Source organism: Vigna umbellata, chromosome 2 (genome assembly GCF_029865625.1).
Source record: "Vigna umbellata cultivar VRB3 chromosome 2, Vumbellata_1.0, whole genome shotgun sequence".
NCBI lineage: Eukaryota > Viridiplantae > Streptophyta > Magnoliopsida > Fabales > Fabaceae > Vigna > Vigna umbellata.
Genome location: NC_142166.1, coordinates 46,249,234 through 46,264,713, shown reverse-complemented (window position 1 = coordinate 46,264,713; position 15,480 = coordinate 46,249,234). Strand labels below are relative to the sequence as shown.

At 31.5% G+C, this 15,480-nt stretch overlaps 3 protein-coding genes across 3 annotated transcripts; 1 reads left to right on the top strand and 2 right to left on the bottom strand.

Moving 5' to 3' along the window:
- Positions 1-121: 121 nt before the first annotated feature.
- Positions 122-2,926, bottom strand: LOC148204111 (putative protein phosphatase 2C 22). The gene is made up of 5 exons (XM_088107101.1): positions 2,814-2,926; positions 2,390-2,516; positions 1,478-1,681; positions 1,056-1,267; positions 122-824 (listed from the first exon to the last, which is right to left on the bottom strand). The coding sequence occupies exons 2-5, from the start codon at positions 2,513-2,515 to the stop codon at positions 260-262; spliced, it is 1,107 nt and encodes a 368-aa protein (XP_087963227.1). The 5' UTR covers position 2,516; positions 2,814-2,926; the 3' UTR covers positions 122-259.
- Positions 2,927-8,389: 5,463 nt separating this feature from the next.
- Positions 8,390-9,781, bottom strand: LOC148204110 (protein NTM1-like 9). The gene is made up of 3 exons (XM_088105755.1): positions 9,494-9,781; positions 8,833-9,085; positions 8,390-8,711 (listed from the first exon to the last, which is right to left on the bottom strand). The coding sequence occupies exons 1-2, from the start codon at positions 9,693-9,695 to the stop codon at positions 8,862-8,864; spliced, it is 426 nt and encodes a 141-aa protein (XP_087961881.1). The 5' UTR covers positions 9,696-9,781; the 3' UTR covers positions 8,390-8,711; positions 8,833-8,861.
- Positions 9,782-12,442: 2,661 nt separating this feature from the next.
- LOC124830412 (protein CHLOROPLAST VESICULATION) lies at positions 12,443-13,293 on the top strand. Its single transcript, XM_047304114.2, has 2 exons — positions 12,443-12,729; positions 12,805-13,293. The coding sequence occupies exons 1-2, from the start codon at positions 12,635-12,637 to the stop codon at positions 13,163-13,165; spliced, it is 456 nt and encodes a 151-aa protein (XP_047160070.1). The 5' UTR covers positions 12,443-12,634; the 3' UTR covers positions 13,166-13,293.
- Positions 13,294-15,480: the final 2,187 nt, after the last annotated feature.

Below are 15,480 nucleotides of genomic sequence, written 5' to 3'. Positions count from 1 at the left end.
ACACACTCAAACAAACTGGAAATTATGTATAAGATCACTGGTGAATAGTAGAGTTGAAAAGAAGTAGATTGTGTATTGATTATGCAGAAATGTAACAAGAATGAGGCAGAGACAGTGGAAGTGATTCTAAAGATCCAAAGGACTAAATTAAATGTCGACTAGATGCCGCATATGTTACAGTCAAAGTATTCTCTCAGGCCTACTACACCTACAATTACAAATGAATCTTAATCCTCAAAAAGAAGAAAATTGAAGGAAATCAATTACCCAAGCTATCCAGGAAACTCTGCAACTCCTTCAAACCTTCAGCAGAGAAGCTCCGGTGCACTCTAGAGCGAGGGGCCACCAAGTTTGGAGGAGGTTGCTGCTGGAAGCAAATCACAACTGCAGACAAATTGTCTCCACTCTTTCTCTTTAAAGCCTCATCAACCAGATCCTTACTGCACAAGGTTGGGTCATTATGCTCCTGGAGCCTGCGCCTGGCGAAATCCACTGCATTTTGGCTCCTGAATACATCCCAAATCCCATCACATCCTATGATCAGAAATTCGTCCTCGCTCGTCAGTTTTGTACTCATAAGTTCGGGTTCTGAAGTCAGTGGTCCACCATCTTTGCTCTTCATTCCTTCCATGTGCCAGTCACCAAGTGCTCGAGCAACATTCAGTTGCCCGTTAAGATATCCATCGTACACATACCCCCCAGAAGCCTCTATTCGCTTCCTTTCTTTGTTGCAACTCGGTTTATGATCTCTTGACATTTCAATTGCTTTCCCACGACGGCACAGCACAGCTCGACAATCTCCAGCATTTGCCACCACCAACAACCTGCAATCACAAACTATCATCATCACACAACTCATCAAAGGTATCTCATACCTGTTGTCTTGTCACTTTCGTGTCGGTAAAGGTTCCTCATCCTCATTCCAATTATTTATGGCTTTTGCATTTCCTTAAAAAAACAGTGGAAACTTACCCAAAGAAAAATCACTAACATGGTTTCGGCTATTTGGGAAAAAAAAAATAATATATGTACACCCAGATTATCGAAATCCTAACCTTCCTATAACAAGAGTAGCTAATGCAGTGGTGCCTGATGCAAGTGCACCATCCAGAGAGCAAGCTTCTGCAAATGCATTGTCTGTTTGCAGAAATGCCGAAGCAACTATCCTTTCAATGTCTCCGGGGAAATCTTCGTCATCGAGAATAAACTTCGGCAGATGCTGGCAAGCAAAGTCAGCGGCATGCTTTCCTCCATGTCCATCAAACACCTGACCAAGCCATCGACCATAATCATTACCTGACTTTCACAAAAGTTTTCAAACAAATCCAAGAAACAAACAAAATTTTCTCCGGGATCACAACGTTGTGTCAATAGTCCATATTGGTGAAGCAATGCATATATTAGCATCAGAAAAACTAAAATTCACTAACACAATAATCACTATTAATCAAGTTAAGCACCAAAAATAGATAAATACCCCATAGAAAGCACTGGGTCCATCTATACAATTCTTGAGTCCATAATCGTGCATAAAATTGTCAACACAAACATATACATCTTCCATACTTGACCGAAATCCAATATCAGCGCAAGCTCCAGAACGAAGCGTTGGAAAGAAATCAGACTGGCAATCTTCGGTAACATCCCCTGGCTCAGATACATCAGACAAATTTGTTTTCATCTGTTGATTTTGCCAGAAAAGTTAGAAAAAAGACAAATGGAAAATAAAACTTAGAATTTTTTTTTTTTTCAGAGCATAAAGGAACTTGGAACTCCAGAAATAACATATCAATAGCAGTCCCAATACTCTAATGACTGTAAATTATACCAACAAGAAAATAAACAGACAAATCCATAGGAACCCAGGAACGTTAGCACACCCGAGGTAACCATAAAATTGACAAGACGGAACAAAGTTCAATGCTATTATTTACACGGTTTTATTTAATTCAACACCTCCACGATCTGACATTTTTTACCACACTAACCCAACATCAGTGTTTTACGTTACTTCTCCCCACCAAACTTTCCTTTTACCCTAAATCCCAATTCTAGGTTTCATCTATAAAGAATGAAAAGAAATATTAACCTATATGAGCTAAAACAACTTGCACATATATGACTCAACCACTTTCCTTTGCAACAACTTTCCAAAATCTCCCACTGCATCAAAATGGCAACGAAAAGGAAAAGAAACGGCGTTCAAAATTGTCAAATATAGAAATTATAGCCATTTTAAGGAACTCAATAATTCCATAACTGCTCAAATAACAAAACCACAAATCAGCATTTTCCTGTCTAAAAGGATATAAATAAGCCCACACACTAACATGCTAGCACAAAATTACATATTTAAGGAAAAGATCAATTTTGTGAAAGAATAACTCACGAGAGAAGCGTGGCGAACAAGTTTGCATTGGCGATGTGAAGGTGGGTTGGGATTGGGAGGTCGAGTCCCACTAGAGCTCCTGCTTTCACTTTTACTGCAACAATCCACCCCTTCAATTTCTTCCATGCTTCTCCACCATAAGATCCAAGTCAAGAAAATCGAAACGGGTTCGACACAGATTGCAAAAAACAATTGGGCAGCTATAATGAGTGCAAAAATTAGGTTTTTTTGGAGTTAGGTTTGGCGGGTGGGTCTCTGCGATTCAGAGGGAACATGGCGTCGCAAATGCAGGAATTTTGAGAACGGATTTGCCAATATGACACAAGTGTTGTGAACATATAGAGAGACAGGGGGAGAGAGAGAGAGAGAGAGAGAGAGAGAGAGAGATAGAGAGAGAGAGAGAGAGAGAGAGAGAGAGATTCACCGTCGTATCTGAAGGCGGTGGTCGGTGGTTGGTGGGGTTTTAACTTTCAAAATGCGGTGGCAGGTTCGAAACGACGTCGAATCGCTATGTAAAGTTTTGAGCTTTGTTAACGGCAAGGGATTTCTTTTTTAGTTTGAGAGGGGCGCGTCTCTTTCATAACATATTAATAGAAAAATAGTAATATTAATAAATATCTTTCTTTTCCCTATACATCTAATTCAGGGACCTGAATGCAGAGATTAACCGTGATTTACATTTTTGAAGTTTCAATAATATTATTAATATTAATATAACAGTATGAAGTAAATGAAAGTATCTGAAAAAACAAAAAATGATGATTAGATTTGTCTCCAATCATCACACCCTTCTTCAGTCAACACCATATCAGCATCCAACTTACAATACAATTTATGGAGTGGCAGCTATATACAGCTGTAAATTCTTTTCAATTTACCATTACTAGAATCTTGACTCGTGTAACTGATGATAAATGTATTTATTTTTTATAAGGACAATTGAAATTGGATTGTAATTACAACCCATTATTACTGGGATGGTGGTTGTCTTCCAATTTTGATTTATTTTCTGTCATCAAATTTAATATTGTAAGTTTTGTCAGACTTATATGTCTAACATAGATAATTGTTGGGTTGGTTAGTTTAGTTTCGATAATTATTAGGTTTGTTTCATCCAGTTTCATCTACGTTAGGTTGGTTTTAAATGGTATAAAATATCATCTAGTTATTAGTGTCATGATAATTGAGTTGTTCTACTTTAGTTTGGATGATTGTTGGATTGATCTAATTTGGTCTGGATGTTTGTCGAAACAGTAGTATCATGACTGTCAGGTTATTCTAGTATGTTCTAAATTATTAATAAGTCAGTATGTTTTGGTATAAATGACTATTGTTGCTCTGGTCTGGATGATTGTGGGTTAGTTTGGTTAAATTAAAGATCTTTTGAGAAAAATACAAAACATTTTTCATGACGGTTGAGATGCACAAATGTTATGAAAAAATTATAAATATATGTACCAAAGAAATCTCACATGCAACCGTGGTCAACGAAACAAAAAAGAAAACAATAAAAATTTGATAAAAACATATGAGAAAAGAATGTGCATCTTAATAGAGAAAGAGGCAACATTTGGGAATAAGTAAACCTTAAACAAACCTATGTGCGAAAAAAAAAGTAGAATTTTTTGTGAGTCGAGCATATGTTGTATATGTGTCAAGTTTATGTCCACGTTTGTCCTACCAAACTTGTTGAGCTTGTCTCCTTCTGAGCTTGTCTCCACATTTATCTTGCAGAGCTTTTCTTGTGTCGAGCTTGTTTCTTATTTCCTATAGAGCTTGTGTCAACATTTCTCTTGTCGATCTTGTATCCTGCTAAGCTTCTGTAGGTTGTCTCTTACTGAGCTTGGTGAGGTTCTCTACTGTTGAGCTTGTTGTTTGTCTCCACCGAGCTTGCGACACGTTTCTCCTGTCGAGCTTGTTTGCACTTCTAGCGTTTAGGTCAAGGTGAAGAACTAGACTGGGTAGCAAGCTATTGGGTTGTCAAGCTGGCGGGATGGTGAAATCTTGATTAGGAAACAAAAAGACCTTGTTTATACTTTTGGAAATTGGTCGTCCGGGTTGATGGTTTGTGTTCTAGCATGTTAGGTGACCGTCTAGGTTGTTAATGACCATCTCGATTGATGGCTTGTCGTCTAGTCTATTTGTTGACTGTCCAAATTGATGGTCTACCGCCCACTCTGTTAGGTGACCGTCCAGATTAATGGCCAATTGTGGGTTTATTAGTTGACAGTTTGGGTTGTGATTGTCGCCGACTTTGTGGTTGATTGAATGATTATAGGTACAATTGCTTTGATTTTAAATGTGAATTTGGTTTATGAATTCGTAAACGATTCCAATATTATGGTCAACAATTTGGAAAAAAAATGCAAAAGCAAACATGCAAATGATGCACAAAACCCTTATGAATCTTAATATATCACTAAAAATGGTTAACTATAATTTTATGGTGGGTTGAGCTTATGTTGTATATGGGCCAAGCTTGTCTCCATGTTTCTTCTATTAAGCTTGTGTCCGGCCGAGCTTGCTAAGGTTGTCTTATGTTGAGCTTGTGTCAACGTTTCTCCTAGTGAGCTTGTTTCATGTCAAGTTTGCTGATTGTCTTTTGTCAAGCTTGCATGTCTCTTGAGCTTGCTTCGTGAGGTGGTCTCCTCTTGAGCTTGTCACCATGTTTCTCTTGTCAAGCTTGTTGTTTGTCTCCTATTGAGTTTGTGTCAGTGTTTCTCCTATCGAGTTGATTTACACTTCTAGCATTTGGTTAAAGTGAAGAACTTAGTCGGGCCATGAGCTGCTAGGCTAGCATGATGGCGAAAACAAAAAAAAAATGGAAGAGTACAATTTCTAGTGCGTCGAGCTTATGTTGTACATGGGTCAAGTTTGTCTCTACGTTTGTCTTGTCGAACTTGTTGAGATTGTCACATGTGAGTTTTTGTCAACGTTTCTTCTGTCGAGTTTGTTTAATGCCAGGCTTGTTTTTATCCTCTACCGAGCTTGCTTTGTGCAAAAACATGCTACTTGTCTAGTCAAAAGTATTTCACATGCCCATAATTTTGCTTCATGATGTTTTCTTTTCAAACTTGCTCCATGTTACTCGTCGAGTTTGCTTCATATTTCTAGTGTTAAACTTGTGTTGGCGTTTCTCTTGCTAAGCTCATTTGTAGTTATAATGTCTTGTCAAAATGAAAATTTTGGCCATTGAGATGTTAGGCTACTAAGCTAGGAAGATTGGTTATATATCTTCGTGATATTAAGCTATTGACCATGTATCTTCATGATATGAAATTTGTGGAAGATAAAAAAAAAGCATGTTTTACAATAAATTGGTACACTTTTTTTCCTTTTATAATTAAAGTTTTATACAAAAGTGAGTTGTTTTGATGACCTTAATTTTGTGATGATTTTAATTATATTATTTATACATTACGTCCAAATTATAATTTCTAAAAAAAGTATACCATCAATTTATCAAACATTTCAAACATAATTACTATATGTAATCAACAAACTTATTGCATTTTATAATTTATGACCAAATAGTAATATAACACATATTATATTATTAATGTATATTTTTATTTACAAAAGATACTGAGAAGGTAATCTAATTATCATCTAATTACTATTTTTTATAAGAAGTTAATATCGTTTTAAAAAATTAGTTGAAATTATGTTCAATAAGTAAATAGTGAAAACAAATTTTACATAAACTAAAATATTTAGAATTCTAGATATAGTCACGTACTCGATATTTTATCTAATAAGTTAGAAGAAGAATATTCAGAATATTTACAAAGTATACAAGTTATTATATAGATTAAATAAAAACATTACTACATTTCATCTTATTTCGTAAAAGTAAAGCCGATAGAATATATATATTTGATTCACTCCGTAAAATAGATTACACAAAGTTAAAAAAAAAAAAAAAAACTGATCTAAAGACATTAAAATGAACCTATTTTGATTATATAGTATTTAATATGGGACAAACTTGGATCAAACTGATTCATGAAACTATATTTAAATTATTATGATTATATTAGAATATACACTGTTTTTGAAAATTAAATATCTAATTATACTTTTTAGTATTTTTAAATGGAAAAACTAATAATAACATCTTTAAAAAATGATATTAATTTAATCCCTATAAAATATAAACATGATTTTGTCCATCTCAGTTTTTAGTTAGTTAAACAACAACATCACATGGCTAATGGCTTCAACACGTGGATTAAACAACCAGTAAGTTTTTGCTTTATACAACAACCCATCTAATGCTTCGTTTATATCTACCACGTCCATCCCATAAAATAATAATTATATTTTTTTAAAATTTAAATGATTTTATTTTAAAACATGTATTGTTTTATATTTTATATTTTATATTTAATTACATATTAGATAATTATAACTGAAATTTCAAAGTTAAATTAATAATATTTAAACCTTAAAATTATATATTTAATTTTAATTTTTTTAGTTTACTTAATATTTTTAATTTTTGAAACAAACAAAAAGGACATATTCGGGACCAGACTGAAAAGTGCAGCTTATTTAGAAAATACTATGGACATTTTTTAAGCGATGCTTTAAGTTAGAATAAAACATGTGACAACTCTAATTATCTTAGTTAGAGCTAAATCATAATTTTCACATCTTATGTTTCTTTTTGTTTCTCAGACTTGTAAAATGATGATATTGATAATGATTATCATTATTTCAGAAACTATATATGATTAATCGAATTGCAACCTGAAAACTAGAAAGTTTGAGATGATAGAAAATGTTAATGTCAACTTCATAAGTTTGTAGCATCGGTTCAATTTTATCATTATATCAATTATTTCTGAAGTTTTCCCCCAAAATAAATCAAAAATTGTGTTGTCAATAAATAAAAGGGATAATTATTCTCTTAATTCACATGTAATGTAAAAGCTATACAATAAAAAAAATTATATCATTATCTTGTAAACAGTAAAGATTAATTTGACAAAAAAATTATACTTAATTTAAATAAATTATCTTTACCTATAATTATTGATTAAAATACGCTACTAGATCACTTAGTACTATTTCTTACAACTTCAGCCAAGACTATTTTTTAAAAGACAAATAAACAGTATAAACTCCAAAGCCGCTCTGAAAATATGCAATGAAGTGCGTCATGTTAAAAGATCTATTCTCAACAACAAAAATAAAAATCTAATACCCTAAGACTAAGTCAGATCTATTTCAAGATCACATTATTTTTTAAATTTTTTATGCAAGTCTCCATGATAATAATGACATGGTTCAATTTTTCCTGTCACCCATCATTTTCCTATTTATTATTGGTTATTCTCCATTTTATATCCGTTGATCATAGATTAATTATACCTAATACCACCGTAATATTATTAATTTTTCCACTCCTTTTTCATTACTTTTAACAACCAAACATACATTAATTTCTTTTTCCTCACTCCAAATGTATTATAGAATATTTCAGTATATAAGTGAGTAGAGTCGAGAGAGACACATTTCTATTATCTTTTTCTTCTTTTTTATTGCTTCTGAATCACTTATTCTAACTTCTTCAAGTTCAAACTAAACAGTGAATACCTGTTAAAAGCACTTTGACGCTTAAGTCAGATTTTACTTAATGAACTTAATTTATAGTTAAGTATTAAAACTCAATTAAAGGAACTTTATCTTGGTAGCTTACCCCTGTATTTATAAGTATTTCGTGAACCTTAAATTGATGTTGATCCAATAACAAATATATTTTGTGGACCTAAAATTGATGTTGACCCAATTATAACATAACACTCACATACTCACTTCACCTACTTAATTTATAATTTAATAAATAAACCGAACAGTCTTAAATATAGGTAAGAATCGCCGAAGATAATTTATTGCGTAGCTTACCTCGAATACTACCATATACCATACAAAATATTCTTTTTATAATGTATAATTATTATTCTTATCCAATCTAACAAATATATTAAAGGCTTAAATGTTTACTTTGCCCCTTATCTAACAAATATATTAAAGACTTAAATGCTTACTTCACCCCTTGTTAGGAGGTGAATTTCTGTTTAGTATCCAGAAAAATGTAGACATTTGATCCCTATGTTTTCAAATTTATATCAATTTAGTTCTATCCGTTAAGTTAGTAATGACGTTAATTTCACCCTTAGTTGGCTGCACTTTTTTTCTCTCTTCCTTCCACATTTTTCTCTCTCTTCTCTATTTCTCTCACCATTAACTACCTGCTACATTTTTCTCTCTCTTCCACCGTTAACTTCTCCTCTTCCTGCCACATCTTAAACACCTCCTGAGGGGAAAAAAACAATAGAGCTATTAAAACTTACAAACAATTTAATGTCAAAGCACAATGGTAACAAAGATGAAAAAGCAAAAATACCAAACAACAAAAGTAAGAGATAAGAATAGACCTGTCCAAGATTGGTACCATGGAGCTCCTTCAAGGTAGGCCTGTACTCCCCTTCGGTGCACGACCAGTATAGAAAACAAGAATCTTTTTCATTCCGATCAAAGCAGAACCAGACTTAATCTTTCGATCCTTCCCCGTTGCTTTCCAATACCCATGTGTCCTACCTCGGTTCAACCTGTGCCCATTGGGATACTTCCGATCCTGCGGACAAAAGAAGAACCACTCTGGATCCTTGTTCCGTACCACTGACAAATCTACATCAAACAAACCCCATCCCAACAAGCACGAACAATATAAGCAAATCAAACAGCATAGCCACTTTCCACATCAATGTTTACCAATAATTCCATATCTAACAATTCAAAACTGCCTTTCTTCCTCAAAATAAGAACCAAACTTAAATACACTACCATAGAAATTTGATCTCCAATTAAAATCCACACTTCATCCTTAAACCATCTTCTAATCAACAAGATAAAATGTTGATTATGATTACAGAACAACAAAATTTGTACTCAATTTTAGTTCAAAAGAAGCATCATTAAAAGAAAGAACTAACCCATCAACAGTATAAGAATCTCAGTATAGCAAAAAAACTAAAAATTTCCAATTACACAAAAACTCCAACTAAAATTTCCAGATAAAATAAGAAAAGAAGATACCAGGCAAATCCCAGGACTCCCATTTGCAGACATCAATCTCACGGATAACCCAGACATCGTCCTCGTTTCCGTTGATCTTCGAGCGCAGGTAGTAATCGATAAGCTCTTCATCAGTGGGACGGAAACGAAAGCCCAGCGGCAGCGTATTGAGAGACAGCATCGCCGTACGCGGTGGCGGGTAACACTCGACAACGGCACCCATGAGGGTGAAAATTTAAAAACTCAATAAAAAATTAAGTTACTTTAATAAACACATTTATAATCTTCAATCATTAATTTTTAAAAACATTCATTCATCATAACGTAAATAAAAAGTTTACGACAATAACTTTTTTTAAGTAAAATCTTATTACTTTGGTCAGGTGAAGTGTTATATATATATATATATATATATATATATATATATATATATATATATATATATATATATATATATATATATATATATATATATATATATATATATATATATATATATATATATATATATATATATATATATATATATATAATTTTAAAAGTATAAAGAATGTGACTGACAATTAAAATATAGATAAATTATCGAAAGAGAATCATATATAATGGTGACGGGAAGAGTAGAAGTTAACTGTGGAAAGAGAGAAAAAGGTGGAAGATAATTAATTACGAGAGAAATAGAAAAAAGAGAGAAAAAGATCACAAGAAGAGAGTAGAGGAGAGAGAAAAAAGTAGAGTCATATAATCGTGAAGTTAACGTAGGTTTTATCCAATTAACGGATAAAACTGAATTATACAAATTTGAAAATATAATAACTAAATATCTACATTTTAAAACTAAATATTAAACAGAAATTTACCTTAACGTAGAAAGAAATAAGCATTTAAACCTATATTGAAAAACACGAAATCTATTAAACATCTTTTTATAAAACAGTTAAAACTTACATTTAGTTGAACAATATTTATTTATTATAACTAATCTCAAATTATTATTTAGGATAAAATATCATTATATTATTATTAATTATAATATTATTATATATTTGAAATAAATATTATTTTAATAAAAATATTCACCGTTATTTATTAGTATTATATAAAAAAATTCCACCTCCTAATTCCTTTCTTAGTTAAAAACGGAGGACAAAAAAACAATGTAGAGAGTGCTGACGCAAATGCAAAATTGGTGGAGAGGGCAATCAACGTACACGACTTGTCCCATATTATGTCTTATCAATAAAAAATGACAACACATTTTCAAAAATTAAATTCTTTTCTGGTTCGTTTGTTGTCGGTTACTATCATATAAAAATAAAAATTAACTTTTATTTATATATACACTTTTTTTTATTGATGAAATGTCACGTTATACAAGAAAAGTGATTTGAATACCTTTTACTTCCTGTTTTAAAAATGATAGAAACATGTTTTAGTTGCATTTCAAATTCAGCGATGCTTAATACGATATACTGTTTTTATAACAACATCTTTTCCATCTAATAAATAATTTTTAGTGTACAACTTTTCTTTTCCATAAAAAAATTAAACCAGTGAACACCAGAAAATAGTTATGGTTTCACGAAATCACATAAAACTAGTATATGAATATATATATTCTCTTAACCGACTGAACGCTATAAGAATCGTCTTTGATCATATCAACGTGATACTAACTGTGGAGGGCAAATCAAAAGTGCTTAAATAACATATCATAAAAAGTGCTTCTATTCGTGAAGAAATTAAAATTATCCAGTTACCAACATTTTCTAAGTATTTTAAATTACTTATGCAATGGTAAGTTTTAGCATCTCTTTTTTTAGCTTTGCTTCAGATACACTCATTCACTTAAAAAGAACAGTCATCGTGGTTTCTTCTAACAGTATTATTCTAAGGAGGTTGTCTACTTTTTAAAAAAGCATGTTAGATCTTATGTTTTTCTTTTTTTACTTTTTTTATTATCTAATGATGATTATTTTCAGAACACCTTAATAAAAGTGTAATTGTAGAGTTAATTCATACATTATGAAGGATAAATCAGTGAAAGAATCGGTTGTTTATGCCGACAAAGTCATTAGTTAGCTCTGTTGTTGGATAGGAAGTGCGATTGAAGCATTCTTATTGCTGACGAAATTACTTTTTTTTTTTTTTTGCTGCAATTTTTCTAGGTTGCTTATAAAACTAGGTCACCTTGTTCTCATGTTAACCTAAAATTTTGGCTTGTTTTGTAAGCAAGTACCCATACTTTTATGAATGGATATAGCCGGTATTTGTATTTGTACTTGATGTTGGGTTAGCTTTTTGTATCGTTTAGCTTCTTTTAGGATAAAAATAAAAATAAAAAAAAGTGGTCATTTATCAAACATTAAAGGGCTCCTCATTGAAAATATATATGAATGTATGTATATTGAGTGTATAAGGATGCCCGTATTCACAGATTGAAATTTAACTTGAAATCAACATATTGGAGATGACTATTATTCCGTAATATATATTTGTTGGAATAAAAAAAATACGTATATAATAATAACAAAAGTTTATGTCTAGAATTTAGAATAAATTATTGAAATTAAAGTTTTAAATAAGGTTGACCTGATTATATGATTTTTTAAAACTATTTAGATCTAATGATAAAGGTTTAGTATGAGTTGGTGGGTGAGGTTGAAACAACAACTAGGAAAGAAGGAGAAAAGGAGGAAAAATAAAAAACGAAATCGAAGTGGTGACTATTTTCCTAATGTTTGTATTTTATGGGAGAGTCAAAATTTCCTAAACATTTAAACTTTTCTTTGGGAAGTGTAAAACTATCTAATTGCGTATTTTTGGTTAGTGAAAATATGATTGGTTGAAGGTTGAAAGAGTGCGACAAGTGTGTCTTCTACTGCCAATGCGAAATTGGTGCAAAGACGGCACGCAATAGAAGTAACCATGGATCCATCACCAACCCACAAAACGCTAAACACAACCAAATCAAACCGAACAAGGTTGCCTTTTCCATTTGGAATACCTCAACCACTGTTTTCTCCTATTCACTTTACACACGCATACTACCTATACATATATTTCAACCTTTTCAAATGCCTCCACCGTCTCCTATTCACTTATAACTTCAAACTTTATAACAAAATCCTTAAGAACCGTTTCATTATTGTCTCAACTCTAACCATGAGAACTACTTGCTTCTTAAGCCTTCCCCCTCCCACTTCAAACCAACCTTCCAAAGCTTCTCCCATCCCCGCAAAGCCACCTCGTCTTTCATCGTAAGTTTAACGTTTATACATTTGTTGTTTTCGTTATGTGTCTTACAATCTAACGTTTATACATTTGTTGTAAAGGGTGGAAAACGACGCATGTTGTTGGAAGAGACGATGCGTTGTGATGGGAGTGGCTTCCTACGTGATTGGCGTAGAAATCTGCAATTCATTCACACTATCTCATGAAATGCATCAAATCACCACCTTCCCGATTGCTCACCAAGTATCCAATGTTTCTGACACCGCCGCCAAATGGAGCCAGAAAAGAACGTGCCCTCCCTGGCAAGGCAATTCACTCGAAACCATCGTGCCGGAGAATCTTCCACGGCCCTCCGCACGCCGGCGGTACGAGGCCGTCCGTTCCTCCTCCAAGACTGCGCCGCCGCTCTCCGCCCCAACTAAACTTATTCCAACCGACCACGGCAGTTGCTTCTCCATGTGAAATTCAACATGCAAATGCAATCATCACTTGCTTGTACATAATTATTATTTGTTATTAATAATTGATTCCCGTTTTACACGGATTAATTTCCTAATCGTATTCGTATGCACGTGTTTATCTTATTTCAATTGAAACTTCGAAAATATCTTACGAATAATTGCGTGTAGTTGTGGTAGTACTCCATTGGATTTATGCAGTTTAGTGATTGTAGTACGTGTAGTACAGATTTTTCTAGTTCGTTACCCTCTTAAACCATGAACAAACGTTGTACTACATTGTGAAACTTTTTTTTTCTCTTTTCATAACCCACTAAACTAAATATGTTGGGCCTATTGGGCCTTTTCCATCAGGCCATTTTTCACATCCAAAAACTAAAATACTGAAAACGTTGCAAACAGAAGCTTTTTATGATTATAAAGTAGAAGAAAGAGCATGGTAACAAAGTAAAGGAGAGTTAAGATGTATTAAAAAAACATTAAATTTGAAAGGAACATCGTGTTTCTAAAATTTATTTGTATATTTAATTTCATATTGATGACTCTGTTATCAATTTTTCAAAATATGTGAATTGCTTCTCCTTTTTTATATATAAATGAAATATTTCGTAACGTTTTTACAGTCACAAAGTTAAGAAAAGATTAAATTCACGAAATCCTTTTGTATTTTAACGAGTATTTTATAATTTTGAATATACATGGACGAAAATTAAGTTTAACGAAAAGTTAGTTTTACGTCATTAGCCTTGAAAAATAAAATATGCATTTGTATTTTTCCATTATAAATCCAATCACAAGAAATAAGTGCCACTAAAATTTCTTAAAGGTGAATGGTGTACTTATAAAAATACGGGTGTTTTTAACAGTCTTTTGTTGCTGGACCCAAAAAGTTGGCCCATAGAGAGATGGATCAATTGCTTGTAAGCAATGAATCGGATTTGTTTTAGTTTTTTTCTGTGTGTTACTTTATGTTTGAAAGTTGGGAAATTTATTCAAAAAGGATTTAATGAAAGTACAATTTAGATAAATTTAGACATCTGATTTAATTCTACTTAAAATTTCCCAAATTCCATTTAAGTGAATTTTATTAAACTTTAAATTTTATTAAAAGTAATAATTTATAATTAAATTTTAGAAAAAATATTACATAGTTCAATAAATTTATCAGAGGAAATATTCAGTATTGTGCGTAAAACATAACATTGTATGGTTAGATGTGATAAAAAAACGTGTTTAGATCATTATTGATATTGTTATTAATATTCAACACATAAGTGTAGAGAGGTTAGATGAACTAGTGGACAATATATTTAGGTGAAGGAACGAAATGTGATAAATTTTCACTCTTTTTTTTTTTGCCATTTTCTCCTTTTAAATTAATTTAAAATGTCACTTGTTAACCTGCCTATAAAATAGAACGACTTTCTATGGATTAAATAACAATATAGTTTTATTTTTTTCACATACATATGATATGATATCTTTAGACACTTTTTTAGAAGTATTTTTTGAAGAGAAAAAATAAACAAGGATTTTTATGCAAAATTTTAATTAGTTTATATAAATATATAAATTAAGAAACGAGAATTCAGTCAAATTATATAAAATATTTTATAAACTAATTTTTGTATAACTAGTTTTAGTTTATAGAGAATATAATTTATTCTTTACGATGTTTTTTTAAAAATTTTCTTTAATATATCTTGGATTTATTCAAATTATTCTAAAATATATTTTTAATCATTTTGAAAATCAATCCTTTATGTTTAATAACTCATTTTCATACTTTAATTTTTCTTTTTTTTTTTACTTAAGTTCGTTCTTTCGTAGACAATAGTAGATGTTTTTTAAATTTAGGTATTAAATTATAATTATTTTTTCTTCAATATGCTTACTTCCAAGAAAACTAAGAAAATAAAAAAAAATGACAATAAAAATGGTGATTTGGAGGAGAGTTTCATAAGTATGTGAGTTTCAAACATTACTTAGGTTTAGGTTGTATAATGCTTATATGTACGTGAGTTTCATCATATATTTTACACCTCTTAAACATACAAAGTATTCGAAATTGTATTTCAAAATTGAAAGAAAATACTGAAATTTAGAAGAAAAAATATCAAAGATCAAAATAGATTTTTGTGCAAAAGTAACAGTATGATGTATAAGACACACAGTGTACTTTCCAGAGTCATTTTTATTTTTAGAGAAATTCTGGTTCATTCAAAAATAGGAAAATTATAAGGAAAAAATGAAATACATATAAGTTAAATTGTTGTGAAATTGGTCACAATCAAATTTCTTTCTATATATATATTTCAA

Excerpts from the sequence above, each read along its gene's own strand:
- LOC148204110 (XM_088105755.1), bottom strand. The coding sequence starts at position 9,695 with ATGGGTGCCGTTGTCGAGTGTTACCCGCCACCGCGTACGGCGATGCTG. Across the intron at positions 9,086-9,493 it reads GGAGTCCTGGGATTTGCCTG|ATTTGTCAGTGGTACGGAAC; the intron begins GTATCTTCTTTT and ends TGTTTGATGTAG.
- LOC124830412 (XM_047304114.2), top strand. The coding sequence starts at position 12,635 with ATGAGAACTACTTGCTTCTTAAGCCTTCCCCCTCCCACTTCAAACCAA. Across the intron at positions 12,730-12,804 it reads AAGCCACCTCGTCTTTCATC|GGTGGAAAACGACGCATGTT; the intron begins GTAAGTTTAACG and ends TTTGTTGTAAAG.
- LOC148204111 (XM_088107101.1), bottom strand. The coding sequence starts at position 2,515 with ATGGAAGAAATTGAAGGGGTGGATTGTTGCAGTAAAAGTGAAAGCAGG. Across the intron at positions 1,682-2,389 it reads TTGTTCGCCACGCTTCTCTC|ATGAAAACAAATTTGTCTGA; the intron begins GTGAGTTATTCT and ends CAAAATCAACAG. Across the intron at positions 825-1,055 it reads GCTACTCTTGTTATAGGAAG|GTTGTTGGTGGTGGCAAATG; the intron begins GTTAGGATTTCG and ends TTGTGATTGCAG.